General features: G+C 39.0%; 1 protein-coding gene across 2 annotated transcripts in view; it reads left to right on the top strand.

Annotated features, from left to right (window-relative positions):
• NBEA (neurobeachin) overlaps window positions 1-23,601 on the top strand; it is an 896,160-nt gene that overhangs the window by 492,261 nt on the left and 380,298 nt on the right. For both annotated transcript variants that reach the window (XM_028135810.2, XM_008158996.3), the window contains exons 37-38: window positions 897-1,005; window positions 6,064-6,230. In XM_028135810.2, coding sequence (XP_027991611.2) covers window positions 897-1,005; window positions 6,064-6,230 — 276 coding nt within the window. The remainder of the gene's footprint in view (window positions 1-896; window positions 1,006-6,063; window positions 6,231-23,601) is intronic.

Below are 23,601 nucleotides of genomic sequence, written 5' to 3'. Positions count from 1 at the left end.
AAGACAAACTTAAAGCTATCCTATTCTGATTGAAATTTATGACAACTTGGACAAGAAAAAAAAGGGATAATTCATTTCAATAATGAGCAGTGAAAATAATGAATGATTTTGAAAATAGTATCCTTGTTTAAAGTTTATGTGGAGCAAAACTAGATAATGGATATGAGTATGAAAACTAATTTAAAAAAAGATGTAGGTAAAGAAGATGAAATTTCTTTATAAGTTTGCCCTCTAAAAAACAAACAAACAAAAAAAACAAGAACACAGTATATTCTTCCACTTATTTGTATCTTCTTCTCTTTTTCAACATCCTGTAGTTTTCTGAGTGCAGGTCTTTTGCCTCCTAGATTAAGTTTATTTCTAAGAATCTTAAATTTTTTGTCGTTGCAATGGGACTGTTTTTGTTGTTGTTTCTCTTTCTGAGAGTTTATTATTGGTGTATAAAAGTGCCATTGATTTCTGGGTGTTAATTTTTTATCCTGCTACATTGCCAAATTCATTTATTATTATTAAATCTAGTAATTTTTTGGTGGAGTCTTTAGGGTTTTCTATGTAAAATATCATGTCATCGGCGAATAATGACAGTTTTACTTCCTCCTTTCATATTTGGATGCCTTTTACTCTTTATTTTATTGCATAAAGTAACTTTACTAAATTCACTGGATAATTTGTTCACAAATACACTATTTAACAGAAGCATTGCTATAACAGTTTTATGACATATTTCTATATTTCAAATGTCATTGAATTATAATTTCAACTATATCAATTTTATAATGTAGCTTTATCTGAAATGTATGCATAATTAATGCTTATAATAATGAAGATTGATTATTCAAAAAGTTGGATTAACCAAACTATTAAGAATAATAACTTCAAAGTACTTTTCTTTTTAGATTACTATGCCATGCTATGAAGGACCACATAGTTCGTGTTGCAAATGAAGCGGAGTTTATTTTGAACAGACAGAGAGCTGAGGATGTACATAAACATGCAGAGTTTGAGGTAAGGTTTTTGGAGCAGACTAAATTCTGCTTTTCTGTTATCAGTCAGCTATTGCCGATGGTAACCTTACATTAAGAAGTGTGTTTTGAAGAGAAAAATTTCACTGAAGGCTTTTGAGTTCTTTAGTAAATGTCAAACTCAGAGAACTACTTTATTTCACCTCATTTACAACATGAAGAGATCGCTCCAGCCCTGTCACTAACCACTTAGCAGACTGAAGTTATTCTAACTTATCCTTAAAGGCAAATAAAAATTTTTAATGCAATTACTTTCGTAGTTTTTAAGCAAGCAAAGTTTACTGACCATTAGCTATGGGTATATAAGAGGTTATATAAAGAAACTGAGTTTTACCAAACATTCAATAATTTATTATTGTGTGTCCATCTTTAGAGTGTTCACAGAGCATTTTAGTTCGTATTTTATTTTAATAATTGATACTTTATTGACAATTGAAGCATTGCTGTTGTGTGATATATATGTAGATCTATATGTATGTATGAAAATATAATAGTTTAAAAATCCTCATAAGTACTTTGAGTGAGGATAAATTAACTATCATTTCTATTTTCTTTTTTTAATATACTTTTATTGATTTCAGAGAGGAAGGGAGAGGAAGAGAGTGATAGAAACATCAATGATGAGAGGGAACCATTGATTGGCTGCCTCCTGCATGTTGGACCGAGCCTGCAACCCAGGCATGTGCCCTTGACTGAAATCAAATCTGGGACCCTTCGGTCCGCAGGCCGACACTCTATCCACTGAGCCAAACCGGCCAGGGCTATCATTTCTATTTTCTATGTAAACACTAAAGGATGTTGAAGTAATATATATTCCATAGAAATAATTTTTAATTTAAAATATTATTTTTATATTTATAACATGTCAATAATTATTCACCAATATTTACATTGCCTCAATTCAACAAATATTTTTATTTTAGTGTTTTAAATATAACATTTACTTCAGTTAATGCAATTAACAAAGCAAAAATGACTTCAGAAATATTTAGGGGATCTGGTGTTTGCCTTATGTTGGGCTGTCAGTGGCCTTGAAAATAATAAATAACTTCACCAATGTATTCTTCTGATGCCATATGTGAACAAGTGCTATATGGCTGTCAGTCGTAGCCCAACATTTTAGTTTTGATGAGGTTTTTATCTCAGTAAACCAGCTCTCACAGTCATGCAAGTTGATATACTAGGTCTGGTGATCTCTGACCTGTCCAGCTGAAAAGCATGAGACAGAGAAATAGTTGTTGGCACTTTACTGCTAATACCAATAACCTCTGTGTCATTTGTCAGATGAGAGAGCATACACTTGTCATATGGAGTTGCATAAAACTTATTTCAAAAACAAATACCAAATATTTTAAACTTTGATTAAAGTACATTAACAATTGCTTATCAAAGTGAAGGTTTGTATTACCTAAACAGTAACTACCATTTGGATATTTACCAGAATATCATGCTGTAATTCTGGGTAACAGTATAGTTATATTCTATTATTGAAGAATATCTTTAGGTATAAAATATGTCAGAACTCTAAACAAAAGAAGAATATTAAATTAATCTTTTACTTCCGTTAGTAAATAAGATTTAGAATGTTAACTGAATTCCATGCAGGATCAGTTTTGACTCACTTATACTGGTACAGGGTAGGGGCAAAGTAGATTTACAGTTGTGAGTGCATAAAACAGAGTTTATTCTTGTGTTATTTATTAACTAGAGGCCCGGTGCAGGAATTCTTGCACCAGTGGGGTCCCTCAGCCTGGCCTGTGGGATCAGGCCGAAACCAGCTCTCTGACATCCCCCGAGGGGTCCCGGATTGCAAGAGGGCTAGGCCAAGGGACCCCACTGGTGCACGATCAAGGCTAGGGAGGGACATGGGAGGTTGGCCAGCCAGGGAGGGACTGTGGGATGGCTCTAGGGTGTGTCCAGCCCGTCTCGCTCAGTCCCGATCAGCCGGACCCCATCAGCAAGCTAACCTACCGGTCAGTTTGCCCCCTGGTAGTCAGTGCACATCATAGCGACTGGTCAACCGGTCGACTATCTGCCCCCTGGTGGTCAGTGCACGTCATAGTGACTGGTTGACCAGTTGCTTGTCTGCCCTCTGGTGGTCAGTGCATGTCATAGCGAGCAGTTGAGTGGCATTAGCATATCATTAGCATATTACACTTTTATTGGTTGAACAGATGACTGGACACTTAGCATATTAGGCTTTTATTATATAGGACTAGAGGCCAGTACATGACATTTGTGCATGGGGGAGGGGGGTTCCTCAGCCTGGCCTGTGCTTTCTCACAATCTGGGACCCCTTGGGGGATGTCGGGCCTAAACCGGCAGTCAGACATCCCTCTGGCAATCCAGGATGCTGCATGCACCAGTGACCATACTTTTTATACAGGTGAAAGGCATCTTGCTGTTGTATGGGCAGCTACATTTTTTTAACCTAATTATAAAAAGTAGTACATAACATGATCCTTCTGAGGCAGTAGTTCCATTTTCCCCATCTTCCCATCTTATGGGTGGAAAAACTGAAGCAGAGAGAAGTTAAGTAATTGGCTTTTGTCACACAGCTATAAGTGTCAGAATCAGGGCCGACCACAAAATGTGCAAGCCAGAGTCCATGCATGTAATTGCTGCATCTTCCTATTTTTTCAGTGTTAGAGTAGCCTTGCCAGGTTTTAATTTTTAAACCTAAAAGACTGTCCCCAGTATATAGGGTAGCCTCCCTAGGCCTGGCCGGCGATCAGGGCCACCTTTGGGGTGACCGGTGGGTGGGGCAATCAGGGGGCCCCTGCTGGCACCCGCCTTGGCTATTGGCCTGGCACCACCTGCTGGCTGGCCCTGCCCCCCAACCACCACCCCTGATCGCCACCACCAGTCACCTCCCTCTCGGGGGGCAGAGGCTCAATGCAGGAGCTGCCCCCAGTGTTGAGCATCTGCCCCCACAGTGGTCAATGCGCATCATAGCGACTGGTCGTTCCGCCAGTCCTTCTGCCGTTCCATCGTTTTGCGTATTAGGGTTTTATAATATAGGATTATTGTATTATTTTCCATATAAACAACTGTAACCCTACTTTTGTCCCATCCTGTATTTCTACTAAGAAAAGCAAGATACAGGGATATAAGCAAATTAATATTTGTCATGTGAAAACATTTAAAATAGAACTTTATGAAGCCAGATATTAGTTACTAGCTTTAACACATAGCTACTTAAAATCCTATTAAGCTAAGTGCAGTGCTTTTCAACCTTTTTTTCACTATTGCCCCCTAAGAAATCTTTTTAGACAATTTTTATCCTAATTATTTCCCAAATGATATTTTATTACCTTCAATATGCTGCATATCTATTTCTGTAATGTATATACATCTGTGCTTTATTTATTAAAATAGTAAGTTGTTTTTTTTTTCACATTCACCCAACACCAATTTTCACCCCTTTGGGGATGAGAGTACTTTTTGAGGCTGCATGGCAAAAAGTGCTAAGAAGCTATGAAGGAGGACATGAAGACTCAGTGATTTTTAGATTATCCTATATAATAAAAGGCTAGTATGCAAATTGATTGAATGGCAGAACGACCAGTCGCTATGACATGCACAGGCCACCGGGGGGCAGATGCTCAATGAAGGAGCTTCCCCCTGGTGGTAAGTGCACTCCCACAGGGGGAGCGCCACTAAGCCAGAAGCCCTGAGCCAGGCTCATGGCTGGTGAGTGCAGTGGTGGTGGCGGGAGCCTCTCCCATTTCCGCGGCAGTGCTAAGGATGTCCAACTGAAGGCTTAGGCCTGCTGAAATTGGGTGTGGGGAGCGGACCTAAGCCGTCAGTCAGACATCCCCTGAGGGTTCCCCGACTGCGAGGGGGTGCAGGCTGGGCTTAGGGACCCACCCCACTGAGTGCACGAATTTTGTGCACCAGGCCTCTAGTGTATACATAAAATACTGACTTAAAGTTAATTTTGAGAGTCTTACCATTGTTACTTAATGACTATACATTGCTTATTAACACAAATGTTTAATTTGTGTGTGTTTTTTAGTTTAAGCTATATTAGTAAATGCATTGATGTGTGTGTGTGTTGTGTTTTTTAGTTTAAGCTATATTAGTAAATGCATTGATGTGTGTGTGTTGTGTTTTTTAGTTAAAGCTATATTAGTAAATGCATTGATGTGTGTGTGTGTGTGTGTGTGTGTGTGTGTGTGTGTGTGTTCACCAGTTACCATTTTTAAATTACAAAAGATTTTATAAAAATCATGGCATTTTACTGGGACTTTTTGAGGAATTTCTGTCTTCCATATAAGCCTCTAATTAAGACAAAAAGTATATTTAATGTTAGATGGGTGTTTCATGGTTAAGTTTTTCTTAGTTAACCACTGCAGTTGGTAAGGAAGAAAAATGAAATTTTAATTGTAGTCTCCTATGAACTAATGAAATATTAACCTCATTATGAGGCAGATCATTGTACTAATTGGTGATTCCCTGTACAAAAAGATGAATTGGAATATGAATGAATTCTTCTTAATTTGTTATAATGACTTGTGGTAGTAGTTTATGGCAATAGATAGAGGAAGAGTTTTGTTCAAATACCTTCCATGACACAGCTTTTTCCATAGTAATGATTAATGTGAACTAGTTATATGCATTATTTAGATGTATATATTTTTCCTTTCTCATTATATGACTCATTACATTACATACTTAGTAATGTTAAAATTTGTAGTCAATCCACCCTATACAAAACTTATTAAAAAATCAAACTTGATTAAAGAAATGATCATCTTGAACCTTTTGATACACAATGAGAATGATTAGCTATGTTATTAATACCAATGGGCATGAATACAGATAGCTAACATTATCCAAATTATTTTACATACACATATGTATAAACACATACAAAGAACACATTTTTAAAAGTTTGAAAGGGCACTATATGTGTTCTTTAGAATAAAGTTTCAAAAGATTATATTATCTGAGTTTATTAGCATTTAACTTAAAATTAGATACCATTCCTTACTAATGCACAGTTGAAGTTATACATTGTTTGCATTTCTTTACATAGTCGCAGTGTGCCCAGTATGCTGCTGATAGGAGAGAGGAAGAAAAGATGTGTGACCATCTCATTAGTGCTGCAAAACATCGCGATCACGTTACAGCAAATCAACTGAAACAGAAGATCCTTAACATTCTCACAAACAAGCACGGTGCTTGGGGAGCAGTTTCTCATAGGTGAGTTATAACAAATTACAAGTGAATAACTCGTAGATTAATTATGATAGAAGTAAAAATGACTAAATTTTGGAATGATTTAGAGATTATGATTGAAAGTATTAAAAATTACCATAATTTTTCATATCTTTAATAATGTCTCTACAATGGTTTAGAAAAAAAATCTAAACTTTTAAAAGTAGCTCCAATAGAAGTTATTTCTAATTTAGAATTATGTGTAATATAATACAAAATTTGTTTAAGCAAGTATTTTAATCTCAAAGAATCAAACCTTTGCCCAGCTGGTGTGGCTCAGTGTTTGAGCGTCCACTCATGAACCAGGATCTCATGGTCAGCTTCCTGGTTAGAGTACATGCCCAGGTTTTGGGCTTGATCCCCAGAAGGGGGCATGCAAGAGGCAGTGGGTTCATGACTCTCTCTTCATTGATGTTTCTATCTCTCTCTCTCCCTTCCATCCTGAAATCAATAAAAATATATTTTTTAAAAAGAACCAAGCCTTCCAACTTAGTAAATTCATATCATTCTTAATTTTTCTTATATACAAGTAATGATATAAACACTTACTGTGGAGAAGTGATATATTTTTCTAAATTTTTTTCTTACATGTTTTTTTATTTACTTGCTTTTAGGAAGGATTGTATCTACAATTAGAGCATTTATGATTATAGTACAATTAAAACCAAAATTGGTTATTTATAAATTATGAATTAGGGGCATAACTTTCTTCTTCTTCTGTACAATGAACTTTTCTAGAAAACTAGTAGTGAAGTAGCTTATTTAGCTTGTTAATGTTCTTCATTTGTATATCTTCACTTTATTTGATTCCATTAAGTATTTTTATTAAGTCTCTGCCTGGCAGAGTTTAGGGTTTGGTTAATTGTGGACAGGACACTGTCAAGAATAATTCTGGAAGACCCAAGATGATGATCAACAACAAGAAGGTAGAGAGGGAGAGTGTGTAAGAGAGTGAGGGAGTAGTAGAGGAGTGCGTGGACATGTGTGGTGTGTGTGTGAGTGAAATAGGGACAGTTAGATCCTGCAGGTCTTCCAAGGGGCTGCCAAACCGGGCAGTCTTAGACGGCAAAACCCCACTGCCACCGCAAACACTCTGGGGGCGGCCAGCACGGGCATAGAGACCACGCCATCTTGAAGAACAGAACTGCTTGCGACTAGGATCCTAATCTCGCCACTACCCAGTCTGGTCTCAGAAGCAAACCGGGACCCTACAGCCACTGGGGTAAAAGACCTGCAACCACATCTGCAGAAGCATGGACACGATGATCCCAGGCACCCTGGCCGCAGATTTCTGTGAGTCACAGAGCCATTCCCCCTCCCCGCCAGCCCTGATGCAGTGGCATAGAAACTGCCAGACCCGCTCTGCTCAAATAAGCCTCCTGCCCACGCATAGCAGCAGTGGCTCTACCTGAATTTGAGCCTGGGTGTGCAGACATGGGAAATTTGTTTCCCACAGCCAGACCCCACGCCCACACAGGCAGGCTGCACTAAATTTGAGCTGGGGAGCGCAATATTGGGGAGTCTGTTTCCAGCGACCAGACCCCACACTCACACAGGGAGGCTGTGCTGAATTTGAACGTGAGAGTGTGAACTCACGGAGTTTGTTTCCCCCGCCACCAGACCCTGGGCCCACACAGGGAGGCTGTGCTGAATTTGAACGTGCGAGTGTGAACTCACGGAGTCTGTTTCCAGCCACCAGACCCTGGGCCCACACAGGGAGGCTGTGCTGAATTTGAACGTGAGAGTGTGAACTCACGGAGTTTGTTTCCCCCGCCACCAGACCCTGGGCCCACACAGGGAGGCTGCACTGAATTTGAGCCTGGGTATACGGACATGGGGAGTTTGTTTCCCGCAGTGCACACCTGCGGGACCAGACCCCATGCCCACACAGGACAGCAGAGCCGCCTGACCTTGATTCCGGGCAAGTGCACATGGAACGCTGTTTTCTGCGGGGCACGAGCGGACCTCCTGCAACACAGTGCGACTGTGCAACCCAGTCCCCCAAGCAGACCGGGGACCCTGATTCTCTGCACGAGAGGCAGCACTGAGCACCAGTGACTTGACTCTGTTTCTCATCCCGTGCGCCTAGGATCCCTAATTTCCAGTGCATTCATACTAAGAGCCAGTGACTCCAATTCTTGGTGCCTGCGCACACAGGGACCCTGATTCTTGGCACGAGGCCACACCAAGCAAGAAAGACTATGATACTCGATTCTCGGCACGGGCACAGGGGGTCTCTGACACCTGACATGCGCTAGGGGACTCTGATTTTGGCACACACAAGTGGGGTCTCTGTTTCAGCGCAGCGCAGGTGGGGTCCCTGATTCTAGGTGCACAAACGAGGCCACACTTAGCACCTGTGACTCTGATCCTGGGTGAGTGTGGCTTCCACCAACCCACAGCAGCCACACATCTTGGTGTCGGAACTCTTCAGTGACACTCGGGGGGTGAGAAGCTCCCACTGCACAAGGCCCAGGCGCCCACAACTAGACATTTAAACCTTCTGGTGACAGTTATGGGGCGACAACAAAATAATCCCCAGAGGAAAGAAAATGAGGAATCGCCAAGAAAATAAGTGAAAAGGAAGCATGCAACATGACAGAAAAAGAATTCAGAGTAATGGTCATACAGTTCATACACCAGATGGACAAGAAAATCAACAACCTATGCAAAAACCAGGGAGAAATCAACAGTGATATAGCTACAATCAGAAACACCATGGAAGGTTTCAACTGTAGACTAGAAGAAGCAGAGGACTGAATTAGTGAGTTAGAAGATAAGGTACAGAAAAAAAGCCCAATCTGAACAGCAACTGGAGAAAAAAATTAAAAAGCAGGGGAGAGCATAAGGGAGCTTTGGGACAATGCAAAACAAAGTAACATACGTACAATAGGGCTGCCAGAAGGAATAGAAGAGCAGCAAGGGTTAGAAAATCTATTTGAATAAATAATGACAGAAAACTTCCCTGATATGGGGAAGAAAAAAGGTTACACAAGTACAAAGAGTCCCAAGCAAGATGAATACCAAAAGACACACACCAAGACAAGCCATAATTACAATGGCAAATGAAAACGACAAGAGAGAATCTTAAAGGTTGCAAGAGAGAGACAGGGAGTTACCTACAAAGAATCCCCCATCAGATTATCAAATGATTTCTCAACAGAAACATATCAAGCTAGAAGGGAATGGAAGGAGGTATACAAAGTGATGCAAAGCAAAGGAATGAATCCAAGAATACTCTATCCAGCAAGAATATCAATCAAAATTGAAGGAGAAATCGGGAGCTTCCCAGAAAAAAAAAAAAAAAAAAGATAAGGGAGTTTATCACTACCAAGCCCGAAATGCAAGAAATGCTAAAGGAATGCTGTAAAACGAAGAAATAGAAAGGGAGGAAGGAACACAGCCATAAAATACAGAAATGGCTACAAACAAGTACCTATCAATAATAACATTAAACGTAAATGGATTAAATGCTCCAATCAAAAGACATTGAGTGAGTGAATGGATAAGAAAACATGACCCATATATATGCTGTCTACAGTAGACCCACCTTAGAATAAGGGACTCACACAGACTGGAAGTGAAGGGATGGAAAAATATCTTTCAGGCAAATGAAAATGAAAAAAAAAGCTGGGGTAGCAATACTTATATCTGACAAAATAGGCCTAAAAGTGAAGGGCATAACAAGAGATAAGAAAGGTCACTTCATAATTCTAAAGGGATCCATACAAGAAGAGGATATAACTCTAGTAAACATTTGTGCAACCAATGCAGGAACACCCAAATACATAAAAAAACTTCTGGAAGATATCAGGGGTGAAATAGACAGCAACACAATCATAGTGGGAGACTTTAATACCCCATTAACATCACTGGATAAATCCTCTAGACAAAAAATTAGCAAAGAAACTTCAATCCTAAATGACTCACTAAATCAGATGGACTAAATCGACATCTTTAGAACATTCCACCCCAAAACTATGGAATATATGTTCTTCTCAAGCGCACATGGGACATTTTCAAAGATAGACCACATATTGGGACACAGGCAAAGTCTCTCCAAATTCAAGAGGATTGAAATCATATCAAGTATCTTCTCAGATCACAATGGCATAAAACTAGAAATAAATTACAGTAAAAACTATCACAAAAATTCAAACACTTGGAGTCTGAATAGCATACAATTAAATAATTAGTGGGTTACCAAAAAGATCAAAGAAGAAATAAAACAAATCCTGGAAACAAATGACAATGAAAACACAACAATCCAAAATCTTTGGGACACAAGGAAAGCAGTCCTGAGAGGGAAGTTCATAGCATTACAGGCCTACCTCAAAAAACAAGAAAAACTGATAATAAACCACCTAACTCTGCAATTTAAAGAATTACAAAGAGAGCAACAAAAAAAGCCCACCGTGAGTAAAAGGAAGGAAATTATAAATATCAGAGCAGAAATAAATGACATAGAGACACCCCCCCCCCCCCCGCCCGAAAGAAAAGACAAAAGATCAATGAAACCAAGAGCTGGTTCTTTGAAAGGATAAACAAGATTGATGAACCTCTAGCCAGGCTCACCAAGAAGCAAAGAGAGAGGACCCAAATAAACAAAATCAGAAATGAAAGAGGTGAAGTAACAACAGACCTCACAGAAATATGAAGAATTGTAAAAAAATGCTATGAGCAACTCTAACAACCTGGTCAACGTAGAAGAAATGGGACATATTCCTACAAAAATACAACCTTCCAAAACTCAGCCAGGAGGAATAAAAAAGTCTGAATAGGCTGACAACTATGGAGGAAATTGAAGAAGTAATAAAAAAATCTTCCAACAAACAAAACCCCTGGACCAGACGGCTTCACAGGGGAGCTTTATAAAACATTCAAAGAAGAAATGAAACCTATCTTCTTCAGACTATTCCAAAAAATTCAAGAGAAAGGAGCACTTCCAACTCTTTCTGCGAAGCCAGCATTACCCTAATCCCAAAACCAGATAAAGACAATACAAAGAAAGAGAATTACAGGCCAATATCCCTCTTGAACATAGACACCAAAATCCTCAACAAAATTCTAGCAAATTGAATCCAGCAATACATTAGAAAGATCATACACCATGACCAAGTGGGATTTATTCCAGGGATGCAAGGATGGTACAATCTCCCCAAATCAATAAACATGATATAGGTTCCATTTTCTCCACACCATAGTCCAGTGATGGGCAACCTTTTGAGCTTGGTGTGTCAAACTTCGCCAAAAAACTGAGCATAACTCAGGTAGTGTGTCACTTTGAGGAAAAAACATTATTTCGCAAATGTTTCATCCTCAGGAGCAGCAAATGTTTCATCCTCGGCATGCGGCCACCTCAGCGGCTACGTGTCATCAGAAATGGCTACGCATGTCAGTGCTGACACGCGTGTCATAGGTTCGCCATCACTGCCCTAGTCAGTATTTATTATCTTTTGTCTTTTGTATGATAGCCACTTTAACAGGTATGGTTTTAATTTGCATTTCACTAATGATTAGTGATGTTGAACACTTTTTCATGTACCTGTTGGCCTTCATATAAAAGCTATATATGATAAACCCACAGCAAACATCATACTCAATGGACAAAAACTAAAACCATTTCCCCTAAGAACAGGAACAAGACAGGGATGCCCACTCTCACCACTCCTGTTTGACATAGTACTGGAAGGATTAGCCATTGCAATTAGACAAGAAGAAGAAATAAAAGGCATCCAAATTGGAAAAGAAGTAAAGCTGTCCTTATTTGCAGATGACATGATATTTTACATAAAAAACCCGAAAGACTCCATCAAAAAACTAATAGACTTAATAAATGAATTCGGCAATGTAGCAGGATACAAAATTAACGCCAAGGAATCTATGGCCTTTCTATACACTCATAGTGAACTTACAGAAAGAGAGACTAAAAAAGCAATCCCATTTACCATCACACCAAAAAAATTAAGATACCTAGGAATAAACTTAACTAAGGAGGTAAAAGACTTATCCACGGAAAACTACAGGACACTGAAAAAAGAGATAGAGGAAGACGTAAACAGATGGAAAAACATACCATGTTCATGGATTGGTAGAATTAACATCATTAAAATGTCCATACTACCGAAAGCAATCTATAGATTCAATGCACTCCCCATTAAAATACCAATGGCATATTTCACAGACCTAGAAAGAACTCTCCAAAAATTCATCTGGAATTTAAAAAGACCCCGAATAGCCACAGCAATCCTGAGAAAGAAGAATAAAGTAGGAGGGATCTCAATACCAGATTTCAAGCTGTATTACAAAGCCACTGTTCTCAAAACAGCCTGGTACTGGCACAAGAACAGACATATAGATCAATGGAATAGAATAAAGAATCCAGATATCGACCCAAACCACTGTGCTCAATTAATATTTGACAAAGGAGGCATGAACATACAATGGAGTCAAGACAGTCTCTTCAATAAATGGTGTTGGGAAAATTGGACAGATACATGCAAAAAAGTGAAACTAGATCACCAACTTACACCATACACAAAAATAAACTCAAAATGGATACAGGACTTAAACATAAGACAGGAAACCATAAAAATACTAGAGGAATCCACAGGCAGCAAAATCTCAGACATATGCTGAAAGAACTTCTTCATTGATACTGCTCCTAGGGCAATGGAAGCTAAAGAGAAAATAAACAAATGGGACTACATCAAAATAAAAAGCTTTTTTAAAGCAAAAGAAACTATCAACAAAACAACAAGAAAGCCCACTGCATGGGAGAACATATTTGCAAATGGCATCACTGATAAAGGTTTAATCTCCAACATCTACAGGCAGCTTATACAACTTAATAAAAGGAAGATAAATGATCTAATAAAAAAATGGGCAACTGACCTAAATAGAATCTTTTCAAAAGAAGAAAGAAGGCCAAGAGACACATGAAAACATGCTCAAAGTCACTAATTATCCGAGAAATGCAAATCAAAACGACAATGCGGTATCATCTCACACCTGTCAGAATGGCTATCATCAACAAATCAACAAACGACAAGTGTTGGTGAGGATGTGGAGAAAAAGGAACACTCGTGCACTGCTGGTGGGAATGCAAACTGGTGCAGCCACTGTGGAGAACAGTATGGAGTTTCCTCAAAAAACTAAAAATGGAACTCCCATTTGACCCAGTAATCCCACTCCTAGGAATATATCCTAAGAAACTGGAAACACCAATAAGAAAGAATATATGCACCCCTATGTTCATATCAGCACAATTTACAATAGCTAAGATTTGGAAACAGCCCATGTGCCCGTCAGCAGATGAGTGGATTAGAAAACTGTGGGACATCTACACAATGGAATACTACGCTGCCATAAAAAAGAAGGAATTCTTACCATTTGCAGCAACTTGGATGGAATTGGAGAACATTATGCTAAGTGAAATAAGCCAGTCAATGAAAGAAAAATACCACATGATCTCACTCATTTGTGGATAATAAAGAACAATATAAACTGTTGAACAAAAAGATAGATACAGAAACAGTAAAGCATAAAACATAATGTCAAATTACAGCGGGAAGGTTAGGGAGAGGTGGGGGAGATAAGAGATCAATCAAAGGACTTGTATGCATGCATATAAGCATAACCAATGGACGCAAAACTCGGGGGGGGTGAGGCCGAAATCGGTTTGGCTTAGTGGATAGAGCGTCAGCCTGCGGACTGAGGGGTCCCAGGTTCGATTCCGGTCAAGGGCATGTACCTTGGTTGCAGGCACATCGCCTGTAGGGGGTGTGCAGGAGGCAGCTGATCGATGTTTCTCTCATCGATGTTTCTGGCTCTCTATCCCACTCTCTTCCTCTCTGTAAAAAATCAATAAAAATATTAAAAAAAACAAAACTCTGGGGGGTGAGGGCATGTATGGGAGTGGGGTGGGAGGGGGCAATGGTAAGATATGTACACATATAATACCTTAATAAAAAAATAAAAAAATGGAAAAAATAATAAATAAACTACCGAGTCCCAAGAAGAATACTTTCATGTATTTTAACAGCCTTTCAAGCTGGTGTAAGCCCTGAAAATTTGATTCATATGATTCATCTAAAGTAGCTCTCAGATTAATTTTTAACATTTACATTGTTACTAATACACCCTTCTGTCTCAAATTGTAATATATCTTGTGGACAGTGTTAAGACAGAACCTGTTTTCTTTTAAGTCAGGTTCTTTATCATAATTCGGTAAATAGTAAATTGCAGTCAAACACTCTATGATGAAGATCCTGTTCAAAGCTAGAGAATGGGCTATTATATAAAGGGGATTTTTATGTGTTTTGATTCTTAACATAAATCTTTAAAATTAAGTATGGCTCGCTTATGGATGAAGAAAGACTTTTGCTGTCTACGCAATACCATATGCCCAATATAAAACTATCACATAGGCATTTTAAAAGCTTGTAAACTAGATTTATCCAACTGAGTAAGCTGAGTGTTTTTTAGAGCACTTTAAGATACATTACTGCCCGGCCTGCGTGGCTCAGTGATTGAGCGTCGACCTATGAACCAGGAGGTCACAGTTGGATTCCTGGTCAGGGCACATGCCTGGGTTGTGGGCTCGATCCCCAGTGTTGGATGTGCGGGGGCGCAGCTGATCAATGATTCTCTCTCATCATTGATGTTTCTATCTCTCTCCCTCTCTCTTCCTCTCTGAAATCAATAAAAATCTTTAAAAAAAGATACATTATTAATCAGTAACTTAACAAACATATGAGAAAGACAACTGGCAAAGTACCTTATTAACTTCTTCAAGAGCAGTCATTAAGTATATGATAATTAAGTGGATAATTACATTTTCACCTTTCAGTAAATTTGATGGCTTCATGGTTGGGATTGTATGAGTATTTGCTCCAAGTATTAATAGTTCAAGGGTACTTAGGTGATGAGGACCTTGTAATCAGACCCTTTAAGAGCATTATGTCTGTTGATATTTGGTTTAGATTAAAATAATATTGATGAATCAATTGCTTTTTATGTAATTCTTTATCACTTATAGATCATTTTAATCTATATAAAAAATAAGGCTTTTTTTTTTCCTCTGGTTAATCCCAACTACTACTTATTTACCATCTCCCAGATTATTTTATGTGAAACTTAAATTTTGGCCAACCCATGTTTGATCTATAACATGATGGTTATTTCACAACCTTACATATACTCCTGACCCAGACATCGTGGCTGTTCTCTGCTCTTCTAATTTTCATGTACAACACAGGACCTAGAGGAATAAAATGTCTCATTTGTCCCTTTGTATTCTTGAATGTCTTCGATGTCTATCTATTCTGACCCACTGGAAACCATGCCATTAAAATGCTTTTCATTTTGAAATAAAGTTTCATCCATCTTCCTGCAACCAAAAAAAAAAAAAAAAAACCAACTTGTATTTCTTCTTGCTATCCTATATAATAAAAGGCTAATATGCAATTGTCCCCTCGGGAGTTTGACTGACCAGGAGTTTGAACACTCGCTATAATGTGCGCTGACCACTGGGGGCGGTGCAGAATGAAGGAACCCGGGCAGCAGCTGGCAGCCAGGAGAAGGAAGGCCCAATTGGCCCTGATAGCTGGCCAGGGACCCTACTTGTGCATGAATTTTGTGCACTGGTCCTCTAGTCTGTTATAAATCCCTTTACCATTATTAACACTACTATTTTCTTTTAAATATATTTTATTGATTTTTTACTGAGAGGAAGAGAGAGGGATAGAGAGTTAGAAACATCGATGAGAGAGAAACATCGAACAGCTGCCTCTTGCACAGCCCCCCACTGGGGATGTGCCCGCAACCAAGGTACATGCCCTTGACCGGAATCGAACCTGGGACCCTTGAGTCCGCAGGCCGACGCTCTATCCACTGAGCCAAACCGGTTTCGGCTACACTACTATTGTTTGTTTCATTCTTTGAAACAGTCTGACTCCAGATATTTTAAAGTAGCTATCTGATTATTTTTTAACATTTACATTGCTACTAATACACAGGATATGCCTCGTAAGGAGGTTGAGAGGATTAAAACATAGTGCATCCAAATGTTAGTTATTATCTATAATAAAAGTGTAATATGCTAATTAGACTGGACAGCCAAACAACATTCTGGACGAAGCCAGGGCTGCAAGGGGCTAGGTAAGCCACCACGGCTGTGAGGGCCGAGCCCCTTGCATGAATTTCATGCATCGGGCCTCTAGATACGATGATAATTATCTCACTCCCTGCTAAATACTTCCAAAAAGTGGTACCTTCTTAAATTTATAATACTTCAATAAAACCTAAATAACTCTGAAAATGTAGTATATTAACTCAATTCATTGTAATTTTGGTTTCAGGTGCTGGGGCTAGAAAGTTTTGTTAAGAAGGGTCCACTATTCCAGCCACTGCTTATAAACAAATGCACCCAAACCATCTGAGGTACCATTTGTTATTAATGGGGAACTGTGCCATATAGCAGGTCCAAGCATTTTTATGGTAGCCTGTGAATTTAGTTGAGTACCAGAGTACCTTAATTGTTATTCCAGAAAAAAAACAGCACAAAACAAAACAAAACACAAAACAAATAAAACCACTGACTGACTTTTGTTTAAATCCCATCTGGTCAGATCAGAATTTCCAGTTATCCACTCGATTTCTTTAACTTAAGGTTAATAAAACTGATTTTAAATATTACCACTTTTGGTTTAGTTTCTTCTTTCTCTCTGCTTCTATAACACTTGCTTACTTATTTTTATATCCCTGCCATATTGTATATTTTTTTAATTTACCACCAAAACTATATTTCTCAGGAGTTGAAGTTCTTGATGCATGAAGCCTGGCACATAAGAGGTAATCTATAAATAAGGAACTGAATGAATGTGCCTGAATAATTATTATTTGGGCATATTTACTAACACTTCAGAAATTATTACGGTTGGGTAAAATTAAATAAGAATACATCTTGCTTCTGTCTCTACTTCTAACTTTCTGCTTTACCATGAAATGTGGAAAGAATGAATAATATTATTCAGAAAATTTTGAATTCAGTGTATTATTTGGTAAACTTTGAACATAAGAAAAGTCAACTAAATTTAGTGTGAAATTTAAGTTATTAAAATCAAGTTATAAGAATTAACTAATTATATGGCTGCATTATTTGGAGCTTCACAGTAAGACAGACTTGAATTCATATTTCATCGCCAAAACTTCAGATCTGTATAGCTTTGACATATTTCCTAATCTTCCCAAGCTTCAATATTTTTTATTTGTAAAATGTAGCCTAATAATTACTCCACAGAATTTGAAGCATGTAAATTAGAAAGCAAAATCCTAGAGTTTTTATCAAATGTTTATTAAATAAATGACTATTTCAAATTGTTAATAATTTTAAAAGAAATCTAAGTAACCTGTTATTTTTAACTGTTTTAAGTATATACAATATTATATTTGATCATTGGAATATTCATCAACATATCTCAAGCCCAAAACATCTACAGGATGTAAAAGCTACCTTTACTGTTCTGATATCTAATTAAACTTATGGTTTTCTAATGTCCTTCTCATTATCTACACTAATAAAAGAGAAAAATGCAAATTGACCGTACCTTTGTGACACCCACCAGCCAATCAGGAGTGAGTATGCAAATTAACCAAAAAAAGATGGCAGGTTAATTTGCATACACAGGTGCCGAGCGGCCAGGGGCGTTCCACACCGCCCCAGCCGCTCTGGGCCTCTGGGCAGTTTGAGAAGGCAGAAAGGCGGCTCCGGCCAGAGCTGGCAGCCATGGGAATGAAGGCCCATTCTTGCACAAATCTTCGTGCATCGGGCCTCTAGTTATCAAAATAAAAGCACATCATTTGAGTGAAAGCCTTCATCTCTTTTAAGAATGCTGTTTCTTTCTTATTAATTGCCATTATAATCTTACAAATTTATAGAAATACATGGGTAGAATACTTACTAGAAATAACTTTTCTAAAAAAATCTGTGGGAGAAACCAAGATGGTGGCATAGGGTAAAAACCTAATTGTTGCCTACCACAACAATTTTCAAACTACAACTGGAAAACAGAGCAGACATCGTCCAGAACCACCGGAAAGCTGGCTGAGCGGATGCTCTACAACTAGAATAAAAGAGAAAGGGACGCTGAGCTTCGGGAGCTGTGGAGGTGCGGAGATCTGTGAGCGCGGAGAGGGCAGGCAGCTGAATACACGACTGGCTTGCTCGCGGCGCGCGGAGTGGGCGGGCACCAAGTGCGCAGCTGGCTTTCTCATTCAGGAGGAAAACAAAGCCTCCCTATTACACTGATATCCAGCGCCAGTCGGGGAGAGCCCGGCCTGTCTGGCAGGAGGCAAAACTCAAGAGCAGCCTTCTCTCAGAGGGGCGCAGCCATTGTAGCGGAATACGAAAAACAAGGCCCTCTTAGGGTGGGGCTGATGGGAAATTAAAGCTTGTCTGCACCAACCTGAGACCCCGCCCCATCCAAGCCGAGCACAGAAGCCCTCCCAGTGGCTAGCTTTCTCATTCGGAAGAAAAACAAAACCTCCCGACTGCACTGATATCCAGCTCCAGTCGGGGAGAAGCTGGCCTGTCTGGCAACAGGCAAAACTTGAGAGCAGCCTTCTCAGAGGTGCACGCAGCCTTCACCGTGGGACATTAGGGCGGGGCTGATGGAACCCAAAGCTTGTCTGCACCACCCTGAGACTCTGCCCCATCCAAGCTGAGCACAGAAGCCCTCCTAGCAGAGACACTGCTGATACTCACAGCCAATTAGCTTGGAGATCAACTCCCCCCAGTAATACCAACAACAAGCAAGGCTTAACTACAACAAGACTGCACCTACAGCCCCCAAAGGGGTGCACCAAGAGGGTCCACCACAGGTAACTGGGGAGGCTGAGCTACTGGGCTCTGCTAAGACACCTAACACACAAAGCAACTCCATCAACTCAGGGAAGCAGCTAAAATGTGGAGACAAAGAAGCAGGCCACAATTAAAGGAAATGGAGGAAAGCAAAAGACTGGACATAGAGTTCAAAACCACAGTTATAAGGTTTTTCAAGAATTTCCTAGAAAAGGCCGATAAATTAAACGAGGACATGAAAAGGGATCAACAAGAAATAAAGCATACACTGACTGAAATAAAAAATACTTTACAGAGACCTAAAAGCAGACTAGAGGATCGCAAGAATCAAGTCAAAGATTTGGAATACCAAGAAGCAAAAAACACTCCTCTGAAAAAGCAAAGAGCAAAAAGAATACAAAAAGTTGAAGATAGTGTAAGAAGCCTCTGGGACAACTTCAAGCGTACCAACATAAGAATTATGGGGGTCCCAGAAGAAGAGAGAGAGCAAGATATTGAAAACCTATTTGCAGAAATAGTGACAGAAAACTTCCCCCACCTGGTGAAAGAAATAGACTTACAAGTCTAGGAAGCACACAGAACCCCAAACAAAAGGAATCCAAAGAGGACCACACCAAGACACATCATAATTAAAATGCCAAGAGCAAAAGACAAAGAGAGAATATTAAAAGCAGCAATAGAAAAACAGTTAATTACCTACAAGGGAGCACCCAAACGACTGTCAGCTGATTTCTCAACAGAAACTATGCAGGCCAGACGGGAGTGGCAAGAAATATTCAAAGTGATGAATAGCAAGAACCTACAACCAAGATTACTCTACCCAGCAATGCTATCATTCAGAATTGAAGGTCAGATAAAGAGCTTCACAGATAAGAAAAAGCTAAAGGAGTTCATCACCACCAAACCAGTATTATATGAAATGCTGAAGGGTATTCTTTAAGAAGAGGAAGAAAAAGGTAAAGATAAAAATTATGAACAACAAACAGGTAACTATCAACAAGTGAATCTAAAAACCAAGGGAATAAAAAATCTGATGAATAGTACTAACTGGTGAATATAATAGAATCAGGGGCATAGAAAGGGAGTGGACTGACAATTCTCGGGGGAAAAGGAGAGTGGGGGGTGCAGGAAGAGACTGAACAAAAAGCGTACACCTGTGGATGAGGACAGTGGGTGGAAGGTAAGGGCAGAGGGTGGGGTAGGAACCTGGTGGAGGGGAGCTATGGGGGGAAAAAAGAGGAACAATTGTAATAATCTGAACAATAAAGATTTATTTAAAAAAAAGAAAGAAAAAAAAATCTGTGGTAGAGTATTGCTTATTAGTACAGTTTTTCCAAGAGAAACAATATTACCCACTATGCTATAGAGTCAGAAATTCAGCCTGTGTTTTTTTTATTAAAGTTAAAATGTATATAAGTTTATTTTTTGTTTCTGGGTAATTAACTATTATTAATTGTCTTGGCATTACCTTCCTGGTCTTTCAAAAAGTCTATGCACAACTTTTGGACACTTTCCTAGATTGGACACTTACCTAGTTAAAATCTGACTTAAAACTCATGGTGTACATTGAATTCTTTTGATTTCTTAATGAGAACCCAAAACATCTATTTTGATTAAAGAGCTTTTAGTCATTCCATCTCAACTCTAGGCCACTTCATATTCCATATTCATATGCTCTTTTACTTGTTCAACAAGTTTTTGTTAAATTGCATTATTTTTGTAGAGTTGTTTAGAAAAGAAAATAGTAGAAAATCCTCTCCTAATTATTCAAATAATTATATTATACCAAGGCTAATCCTCTTGACTTTAGTTTTTCTTCTCTTCACCTTAATGAATTATGGTTAAACATTCACACTTACATGTTTCACTTTTTTCCTTTCACTACATAAAAGACATGTGTGGCAATATTTTTATATGATACAAACAAGGAATCTACCTTATTATGTCATTGTTTTACAAATATCTACCAAGGTGCCTACTTATGTTCCCAGAAACTATAAGTGAAATCATAGCATTGGGAGGTTAAAATTTATAATAAATGACTGAAGTTTGTTTTTGTAATCACACATTATCTTCACTAAACTAATTCAGAAAAGTTAAGGGATTTAGGGAAACATTAGGCATCTTTCCTTAAGTTCTTTTTTAAAAGAAATCATAGTTACCTGAATTAATATGACTATTTACAGTTACTGAATAAATTGTTGCCTCTTGAATATTTGAAGAGTAATGATCTATGTTCAGTATTTTCACCTTGGAAGTGTTTTTGAGGAGAAAATGTCTAAATATAATTAGTTGTCAGGGACTAACAAGGATAGTATAAACCATAAACCTTTGTTGTTGTTGTTTTTAAAAGTTTATTTATCTTTTAACTTTCATTTTTGGTCAAGAAGAGAGCAAGAAAAAAATTAATTAATTTCATGATCTAAAGCAGTGGTTCTCAACCTTTCTAATGCCGCGACCCTTTAATACAGTTCCTCATGTTGTGGTGACCCCCAACCATAAAATTACTTTTGTTGCTACTTCATAACTGTAATGTTGCTACTGTTATGAATCATAATGTAAATATCTGTGTTTTCCGATGGTCTTAGGCGACCCTGCTAGCAGTTCTCAAGGTTTTACTGCAGCCGCTGAAAAGCTAGCTCACTTTTCTTCAATGCTACACTAACTTTTTCAATAAGGCTTCTGTTATAAAGTACCGAGCCCTTGAGCATTATGAAGTTGCTCTGTGGCATTTGTTCATTGATATGGCTGCTTTATTTGAATGTCAATTCATTTGAGTGAAAGCCTTCATCTCTTTTAAGAATGCTGTTTTTTAATTTTAAATTTACTTAAATTTCATTTCACTGCTGTTGTTTACGTGTCTGTAAACATTTTTGTAAGCCTGACTTCTTATTTAGAACTTCTGTCAATTAAACCACAATTAATTATAGTGTTACTGTTATTCACAAAAACCAGATTTGGCAAGTAACAAATCTTATTTTTTGGGGAAGAGGCTGATATTTTGTTGTCAAGCATATCCTTTAGTTCATTTTTTCATTTTTTTCTTTATTTTTCTTCTTCCTATAAGTTATCCCCGTTGTTTAGAATTGCGCAAGACCTGAGGAATAGTCTCCAGGAGGCTGGAGAATAGGGTGAGTCTAATGATGGAAGGAATAGGATGTCCACCTTTGGACTGTTAGACTGTTGAAGGAGAGGGAGATGAGAGTTGTAGAATAGTTAGGAAAAGGGATTGTGAAGTTGTGGGCACATCTATAATAATAAAAGCGTAATATACTAATTATACTGGACAAACAACCTTCCAGATGTCATTCTGAACGTCCTTCAGGACGAAGCCACAGCGGTGGGGGCCAAGGCAGAGGTGGTTAGGGATGATGAGGCAGGCAGGCAAGCAGTTAGGGGCGATCAGTCAGGCAGGCGAGCGGTTATGGGCGATCAGGCAGGCAGGCGAGCAGTTAGGGGTGATGAGGCAGGCAGGCGAGTGGTTAGGGGTGATGAGGCAGGCAGGCAGAGTGGTTAGGGTTGATCAGGTAGGCAGGCAGAGTGGTTAAGGGCAATGAGGCAGGCAGGCAAGCAGTTAGGGGCAATCAGGCAGGCAGGCGAGTGTTGTAAGGCAGGCAGGTGAGTGTTATGGGCGATTAGGCAGGCAGATGAATGGTTAGGGGTGATGAGGCAGGCAGGCATAGTGGTTAGGGGTGATCAGGCAGGCAGGCATGCCAGCAGTTAGGAGACAGCAGTCCCAGATTCTGAGAGGGTGCAGGCCAGGCTAAGGGACGCCCCCCTCCCATGTATGAATTTTGTTCACTGGGCCTCTAGTGCTCTAATAAATGAAAACTGCAGAAAAGTTGCTGTAAGCCTGTTTACAGTTAAAGCTGTGGGTATCCCACCAGCTGGCTGGGAACTCAAATATTGAGGGGACTTGTTCAGCATTTCTTTCTAGCAAGTTTTTAGGTCTTCTTCCATCTTGGTGAGATGATACATTCTATGATAAGGAAAAGGGCATGACAATCAGATACTCGTTTTCTTTTTTTTTTTAAAGGAGCTAAGGAATCCAGGAACCAAGATTATGCTCTAAGATGTTTGGTTTGTGGACAGGTTATTTTTTGTTGGTGGTAGTTTGTTTTGCATTGTTATTTACCAAACAGAGATTAAGATAAAAAGGGAGTGAGCTACAATAGTGGTGGCATTTTTATTGATGTTGATCAAAGGCAGCATCAGACTGATATGGAATTTTTGGACTGGAACACGTGGTATTCCCCTGGGCAGACTGGTTTCTGGGCTCTTCGTCCCCTGGAGTCAAAGAATGAATCCATGGACATAAGGTGTTATAGCAGAGGTGGAGATTTATTGAAGAACAAGTACAGACTCCCACTTGGGAAAGGGGAAAGAGTCCCACCGAATTCCTGTTCCCTTTGTTTATAAAGGCTGCAGTTCCTGTGCCCTGATATCCCCTCTGATTGGTCAATATTCCCTTTTGAATTGGTTACTATAGTAAGT

The sequence above is a fragment of the Eptesicus fuscus genome, chromosome 8, assembly GCF_027574615.1.
Source record: "Eptesicus fuscus isolate TK198812 chromosome 8, DD_ASM_mEF_20220401, whole genome shotgun sequence".
Classification (NCBI taxonomy): Eukaryota; Metazoa; Chordata; class Mammalia; order Chiroptera; family Vespertilionidae; genus Eptesicus; species Eptesicus fuscus.
Note: the sequence above shows the minus strand (reverse complement) of the source record. Positions and strands in the feature narration are given on the sequence as shown.